Consider the following 8,819-nt stretch of genomic DNA (forward strand, 5'->3'; position numbering starts at 1 on the left):
CATACAACTTTTTTAATGATAAATAAATAAATATTAAAAACATATTGAAAGAATTTAATGGTGTACATTAAATTGCCCATACAATTAATATATTCCTTTTCAATTTTATACTTAATTTAACCATGTTTGCCATGCTTTACATATTAAAAGATGCAATTTTTTTGTCTGTGTCAGGCAGAAATGTCAAGTAAAGAGAGGACACAAAAAATACAGGGAAAGACTCAATGCTGGCCATGCAAGGAGAGAGGAGGTCCTGAGGGAAAGGAGGAAAAAGTAAGGAGATCATGCCAGTTCACACAGAACAGACACCTTCTGTAGGGAAGGATGAAAGTCTAGGCCACAACCTGCATAGTGTAACTTCAACACAGGATACTATTATCAAGATTGTGAGGCTGAAATGAACGTTCCATTGCAGTAACATTGATGAATGTTAATGGGAAAAAAAAAATTACAACTCCGCCCGAGCCTGAGTCAGGTGGTTGCTAAGGGTTACTTCATCTATCAGCCTACAGTGTGATTCCTGTTTGTTAATGACACACATAGTGCGCGTTTCTACTTAGGTAAGTTTGAGTTATTGGCTCAGACACACATAGTTATTTAGGTCATTAGTTAAATAAACCTAAGGGTACAGCACCCAGTTTCACAATGCTAAGCCACTAGTTAATTTCTATGGACTTCACTAGCCCAGAAAGACATATGTCAAGTCACTAGTTTTAAGCTATCTGGTCAACCGATCAGGTACACACAGCAATAGTCCACAAGCATTAAGCCATTTAGCAAAGCAGGGCCACAATGATAGCAAACACACAGTCTCATGTCTCTCCAAAGCAGCAGCAGTACATATGTCTTGGCAATATAAATATTTTAAATTATCAAAATAAATAAGCAGCTGCTTTTGAGGCAGAATTAGTCCTGGGCATATGACACCACGACTACAGGGTGTACAGTGATTTATTCTTTTGCCAGATATTTTGTTAGCTTATTAATAAGTTAAAGGTAAGTATTTCCATTGCAGTAACATTGATGAATGTTAATGGGGAGAAAAACAATAAATAATTACAACTCTTGAATGACAAATTTACAACTATTTGCTCAGGCCGCCAGAGCCTGAGTCAGGTGGTTGCTGGGGGTTACTTCATCTATCAGCCTACAGTGTGATCCCTGTTTGTTAATGATACACACAGTGCGCGTTTCTACCTAGGTAAGTTTGAGTTATTGGCTCAGACACACATAGTTATTTAGGTCATTAGTTAAATAAACCTAAGGGTACAGAACCCAGGTTCACATTGTTAAGCCACTAGTTAATTTATCTGGGCTCCATTAGCCCAAAAACACATTTAACTCAGGTCACTAGTTTAAGCTATCTGGTCAACCGATCAGGTAAATTGTAAGCTGATAATATTTTTACTGTTTAACAATTATAATTGTTGTTACAACACACACTCTCTAATCTTAAAATGTTCATGTTGAAGGTTCTTGGCGTGAGATGGTGTTTGATTTACTCGTATTTCTGAATTTCATAAATACATTTTTAAAAGTTTTAAAACAATGTTGGTATGTTTGATGATTTTTAGTTTTATTAATGTTAGTTGAATTGAATGTTTAATGCATATAAAATACGCTTTTTTGCATTGACAAATTGTGGTGTGGTGCATTTCATCATAGTGTGACACTATATCATTTGGTGTGACAATCAGAATTGTGGCAATAAAAATACTTTTTTTGTTATAAACCATAAAAAAGTCGATGGAACAAAAAATAAATAGTATCAGCAAGATTCACAAGCATTTTGTTAGCCTTTCCATACATTTTAGAATGATTCTGACAAACCCTGTTATAAATCTGAGGAGAGATGTCTTATTCTGCATGATGATTTAGAAAAATAATACAAAATCTAATGGATCTGCACAAAATAATGTTAAATCTTAAGATAGTAATGATAAAGATTTATGGTGAAGTTAGTTACTTAGGGAGAGTATATCCCAATTTCATTTTATATAGAATAACTTTTATGTCACACCATATGACAATTTTAGGCACAAATGCAACAAATTGGTAAATAAATCCAATTTCCAATACAAAATCTAAAAGACCACATATTTTTTGGGAAATTCAAGAGTCCGTACAACACAGCTCAATATTTTTTATGCCTAATATTTGAAGTTGAAAAAAAATGTTTTTTTTCAGGCTTATATGTCAACCACCCACATTATTGTATAGCAGCAGCATTCATGTTTAGTTGTTTTGTTTTCTTCTTCCAGCTTTGTTGAGGGGTTATTTTATATGCTATTTGTGCAGCAGCAGTATGTCTTAAATACTCACAGCACAGCTGTTTTTCCAAGTCACACCATATGATACTTTTGTCACACAATATTACATATACCTTTTTTTAATGATAAATAAATACATATTAAAAACATATTGAAAGAATTTAATGGTGTACATTAAATTGCCCATACAATTAACAAGTATTGCCAGTAGCAAGTTCCTGTACTTGGTTGCAGCAGCAGCAATAATCTACAACTACAGCAATAACCAACAGCAGCAGCAATTCAGCAGCAGAGAGGAGGTCCTGAGGGAAAGGAGGAAAAAGTAAGGAGATCATGCCAGTTCACACAGAACAGACACCTTCTATAGGGAAGGATGAAAGTCTAGGCCACGATCTGCATAGTGTAACTTCAACACAGGATACGATTATCAAGATTGTGAGGCTGAAATGAACGGTTAAAAAAATCTTAATCATTATATATTTTTCATATTGTTGGGGCAATAATAAAAACAATGTCGTTTTTTTTCAACAATATAATATTCTTCTTTTAATTATCATACATTAATTGAAGGTTAGACTTTTTTGTAAATATTATTAAAGAAAGACTATGAGCAGAAACACCAAAGACATTTTTGATTTTTCTATGGCCTGTTAAGCTTATATATACCAAGGGGGTCCAAATTTGTGTAGGGCGCTGTATTGAAATTGTATTCTGACCAAATAATTTTTAATTTTTTCCAAAACTAAACAGTTTAATTTTAATTGTTGCATTTTTTTAATGTATCACTTTATTCATCCCTTGAGAATTAAATCCATGGCTTAGGCATTGCTAGAATCATGCTCAGTGGTTTGAGCTGCAGGAACACACATTGCATCCACAAGTACTCGAGCACTCTGCTGATTTATGTTTTATCTTTCAAGTGCTTGAGTAGTCAAAATGCACACCCCTGTAACCCTGTACCATTCCTATTTTCATGTGCATCCCACACCACACCATCATGTTTTCTTGTCTGTCTTAAGTAGTATTGCAGTTAATCTACCGAAGTGTGGAAAGGGGAAGCCAGCCCTCATCCGGAGGAACACAGTGGAGGACAAGAATGAGATTATTGCTTGCATCGAGAGTAGAAACTTCGCCAAGGCTGCTAGAATAGCTGCTGGTAGGTATCCACATCTGTACACTTTTAACTGAACTGTAATTTGATCTCAGTTTGACAGTGAGTCAAATCACAGTGGATGGGATATTTTTAAAGAAATATCTTGCTGCTCTGCATTTCAGCGTAAACAAATGAGGCTATGCTATAATGTTGTTTTTTTTGTAAGTAGATTTGGCACACCGCCTTCAAATGGTGTAAGTCAAATATTATGTTGTTTTTAATAGACTGAAGTAAATAATATTTTGTCTGAACTTTTTAAAATGACATTATTTTTGTAAATTTATTACAAATTTACAAAAGTTTCACCATTATTTAGTGGTTTTGTAAATCACTGAAATATTTTTTTTTTTTCTTCAGAATGACAAAAGAATCATCATTTTATTCAAAAAGAAAAAAAGATAGATAGATAGATAAATGAATAAATCATTGTGCAGCTTTAGTTGTAGTGCTAATATTAGAAATGGCACTATTGGGATGCCTCTTCATTTATTTGGATGCCAGATTAGAGGACCGGAACATGTCCACATCCATGAAAACATGCCATGATCATTTTAAAGATTTTATTTATTTATTTATTTTTGCATTAAACATTATGAATTTAATTGTCCACAAGGGGTATAACGGCACACGTATTCGTACAGAACAATTTCGGTACGCGTCTTTTGGTTAGGTATGTATATGTACCAAACAAATACAGAGTTGTTTTAACCACTGCACATAGTGAACTTAATTTGAAACTTCTGTTTTTATATATCTTAATTTTAACAAACTAATTCTTAAATTTCAAGATTGATCTTTTAGTCTATGCTTTGTAGAAACAATTTTATAATTAGATTTATAAGATAATGTAAAAACTGGCTTATGTGCAATTTACATGTTTGCATACACTTTTTAATTTGAGTGTTGATTGAGATCTAAAAATAAATAGCAGTTGAATAGTTTGGGCTCTGTTTTTAATTGTAGCCTTTAATAATATAGTAATGTGCAAGTGATCGGGCTCCCAGTGTATAGTTTATAGCTTTCGCTGAGATCGATTTTTTTATCCTTAACAAAGTTTTGATTAAAATTTAAAGACATAGCCATAGTTTGTTCAGTGAACCACTGAACCACAGATACCACCTGTATTGAAAACGTACTGAGCTGTGACTTTAAGATTTATTTTCTTTTGTACTGTTTCACCCCTATTTTCCACTATATAAAAAATAGCTACCTGAATGGTCTAAAAGTATTGAAATTGTATTATTATTATTATTATTATGTGCTATATCACTATAGACATATATGTCTGCACCATCATAACATGGTTGTTGATGTTCCTGCTTTTATAGAAGTTGGCAACAGCAGTATTTGGATGCCTGCTAGTGCTGCTACAGTTCTGGAACCTCTCAAATTAGTTTGGGCTAAATGTAGTGGATACCCCTCCTACCCTGCCCTGGTGAGTCTGAGTTATGCATGTTTAGAAACCAGCTATTTCTACCTCTTTCTTTCCTTTATTTCTATTCTCAAGGCTGGGGTCTGTCCAGTCCTGCTCATTGTGCACTACTTTCCTGCATAATTAACATAATTTAAACTGTTGAGCTGATGCTGATTTGGCCGAACCACTTGGTGCTTATGGCTTCAGTCTTGTGCATGAGCTATGCTTCAGTTGTCACACTTTTAAAAGTCAGCCAAAATAAAATATTTGTGATGATCAATTTACTTGTAGAAAATACGTCATCAGAATACACTGAATGACTGTCATTCAGGAAACCAAAAAAATACCAATTTCTTGAAGAAATAATTAGTCAGTCTAAACATAATAGATGTATTTAAGTAGTTCTTCAGTCTTATCCTCTTATTATATATTACCTTAAAGTCTGTAGTGTCTCTATAATATAATAATCTATATTCTCTATTTAGCATCTATCTGGATTCTTTCTCATATACACTTTTCACATCAGTGCTGCAAGATTGCAGCTTGTTTTTATTTTTCTATTTTCTATCAATTGATAGATCAATAGATACTCATCAGACCCATCTACAGAAAACTGATTTTAAAAACCAACATAAATTGTATCAGATTGTTTGATTCATTCTTTTCAATGCTTACAAATAGTCAGTTTTGATGTGACTGACAATAGCAAAGATATGCGTTTCTCTTCTTTCATGTATAGCACTAAATTTAGCACTAAAAAGCCTTTGCAAGTTAGAGTATACACTATTTTTACTGAAGCTTTAATAACCAAGAGTGTATCATTTAAGTCTCCATCCCTGATTGCTGTGTTGTTCTAAGCTTTATTGAGTTTTTGTGGTGTTACACTCGTTTGAATTTCTCTGCGTCTCTGTCCACACACGCACATGTGCCTCAACTGTAAGCACAACCTAATTTACATAGTGTCTATTATAAGGATATATCGTTTTGACAATATTATCGGCCGATATGAGCCTGTCGCCGATATATCGGTATCGGCGAATATGCTGAGAGTCGGTAAAATGATCCGAACTTCCCATCATTATATTTCATCATTGAGGATTTCTTTAAAAAAAAGTCTAAAAATCTCGTCTCGTCTCGTTCTCGTGAACCCAGTCTCGTGTCTTGTCTCGTCTTGTGGGATAAGTGTCTCGTCACACCCCTACTGTTTATATATAACAGTCATTATTTCACACTTTTTCTCTGTAATTTGCCATTCTTTTCAGATTTTAAAGTTTTTTTTTTTTTTTTTTTTTTTTGAAATAAAAAAAAAAAAAAAAAAATTTTTTTTTTGAAATTTGCATTCCAGAAGCAAATAATTGATCCCTTGCTTTCTATCTTTAAAAAAAAAAAAAAGAAATAAACCAGAATTCATTGCATGTAAGCCTGTTAGGGGGGTTTCTCCTAGTTAGGCTACTGTCATAGAATCCAGGTTTAGAAAAACATTAGCTCTGATTATATGCCCTCTTGGCTGAATTGTGTGAATGCAGCAGTATTTCATTCATACATAAAATAAAAAATATATAAATAAATATTATTCTTTTTTTTTTATTTTTATGAGTCACAAGCACTATCCCCTAATGTCCATGCACAACCTCTGCATGCAGCCTGAATGCATGTGCGAGTGATTTGAACACTAGGTAGTGTGCATGTGCCAAACATGTCAGTCCACACTCACAGTCAGTGGACTATAATTTGAAAGGCCTGTGGATAAGATGGAATATCAAGTACAAAAGTGCGCTATTAGAATAATAAAAAAAAAATAAAATGATCTCGAGAGCAATAGATCACATAGAACAGGGGTGTCCAGTCCTGCTCCTGGAAGGCCACTATCCTGCAGAGTTTAGTTCCAAACCCAATTAAACACACCTGAACCAGCTAATCAAGGTCTTACTAGGCATACTAGAAACTTCCAGGTAGGTGTATTGAAGCAAGTTGGAGCTAAACTTTGCAGGACCAAGTTTGGACACCCCTGTGTAAGGGAAACAGGTCAATTTAGCTCAAAGGGAATCATTTATGATTTTATAGGGAATTTGGACAGAATCACTGTTTTACGGCTGATCACGGAGTCGGCCAGCGATTCATTGAACGAGCCGTATAACATCAATTCTGCAATGGATATTAATATCCAAAGTAAAGTGAAAACACTTGTAACGATCGGCCGAGTTACATGGATTTAAAATGGGTCAGATGAAACTGTGTGAGATAAAATAAGTGTTTTAAAAAGATGAGACAACAACAAAAGTAGAATGAATAAATCGTGTATTTGCATAATGCACAAGGAGCTTAAAACAACACAATAAAACTAGAATAACTTAGGCTGTTAAAAGCAGATTGTGCATTTAAATCGTACTCTAAAACAGTCCTTAAGAATCCCAGTGTGTTGAAGTCCCAAGGTAAAAGTGTCCACCGGTGTATATACAATTCCAAAGAAAGTGATAATCCAAAATGAGTGAGATACTGGAAAGGCAAGTCCATGAACAACTCAATCCAGCGTGGTTGTTTGGTCAATGACCTTGATTGTTTGACATGCTGCTTGCTTTGTACTGGTTTACTTCCTTATTCCTGTCATGTGATTGACCACATGACAGGCAGACCCATGAACATTTTAAAGACATACACACATCAAATAATTAAGAGGATTAAAATGGCCAAGACACCATGTAAAACCATTAAAACTTAAATATATAGATAAAAAACCATCTTAATGTATATTGAGCGGTAAAAACGTGTCTTTGTGTGGCAGTGTCACACTATTTATTAGCACAGTAACAAGATCGGCAGCTTAAGACATTAACTTGTAAGCACAAAACACAAGATACTTCTCTTTTCAATATAAATAAGGCTTTATTAGATAAATCTAAGACATATAAACTAGTCTAACACAAACACGTTGTTGCGGCAAAACAACTCAGAACACAAAACTCTCAACGGGAAAGAAAATAAATTAAAGTAGAAGAATAGAAGTAACGAGACTAGATGGGTTTTCTCCTCATGGTTTTAGAGGAGCTGCTGGCGTGTAAGCCAGAGAACGCTCAAAGAGCGTTAAAAAGCAGCGTCAAAACTCGGTGGCAAAAAGGCAAGGAAAAACCTAAAAGCATGACTGAAGGCTAGAAGCGATGACGTGAAGCATAGCTTGATGGTGTCCTGAGTATTTAAACCAGGCTGTTGGACACATCCCAAATGGTGCCTGAGCAATGGGCTGATATTCGTTTATAAGTCTTTTTGAGTTCATTTCACACATCTACATCTGTAAAAGACTGTGACCATAAGGACATGTTCTGTGAAGACCAGAGGTTAAAAGGTCTCATAAGGAATCTCAGCCTGGTCTTTGTCTTCTAGGTGGGGGAAACCACCCAACGCAGTTTCTACTAATGATTTTACTCATGTGATGGTCATGATATGCTGTGTCTTTGACCATTAATCTTGGTTACTTGCCCCAAGTCCTGAGTTGTTTTGTGTTAATGTTGCAAGCTGTTCTGTGAAAGAGTTGGTTGGTTAGGCTTGCTTCAGACTCGTGGCTCCTGCCTTGGGCCTGTCTGTGGAATTCGGCTCTTTGGGTTGTTCAACACCAATCTGATCAAATCTTAAAAAGTCTGATTCGCTCTGATACCCTACACCTGACATAGACTATGTGTTTAAAGGGGTCATATGACGTTGCTAAAAAATAACATTATTTTGTGTAGCCTCAAGCGTGTGACGGAAAAGTCTTACCATACTGTGATGCCGTGTCCCGGTGCGATGAGACAAAACCAATAAAACCCATTATAAATGAGGCATTTGTTGCATCCAGTGGGGACATAATTACTGACTATAATGACTTATACTGTCTTTTTATGCGTTATGTTGCATCGCGACGCGTAAACATAAAACCATGTCTGCATTTCTGATCGGAGCAACAACAAACAACAAGTGCTACTCTACATTGCTCAAAACTCACGTTTGA

The 8,819-nt window shown here is 35.0% G+C and overlaps 1 protein-coding gene across 2 annotated transcripts in view; it reads left to right on the forward strand.

Annotated features, from left to right (window-relative positions):
- Positions 1-8,819, forward strand: part of brd1a (bromodomain containing 1a) — a 32,692-nt gene that overhangs the window by 20,338 nt on the left and 3,535 nt on the right. Inside the window, exons 10-11 of one of the 2 annotated variants that reach the window (XM_016500610.1) lie at positions 3,290-3,426; positions 4,752-4,858. In XM_016500610.1, the coding sequence (XP_016356096.1) occupies positions 3,290-3,426; positions 4,752-4,858 (244 nt within the window). The remainder of the gene's footprint in view (positions 1-3,289; positions 3,427-4,751; positions 4,859-8,819) is intronic. The other variant, XM_016500611.1, reaches the window with a different exon arrangement.

Source organism: Sinocyclocheilus anshuiensis, unplaced genomic scaffold (assembly GCF_001515605.1).
Source record: "Sinocyclocheilus anshuiensis isolate Anshui unplaced genomic scaffold, SAMN03320099.WGS_v1.1 scaffold1019, whole genome shotgun sequence".
In the NCBI taxonomy this organism is placed as follows: domain Eukaryota; kingdom Metazoa; phylum Chordata; class Actinopteri; order Cypriniformes; family Cyprinidae; genus Sinocyclocheilus; species Sinocyclocheilus anshuiensis.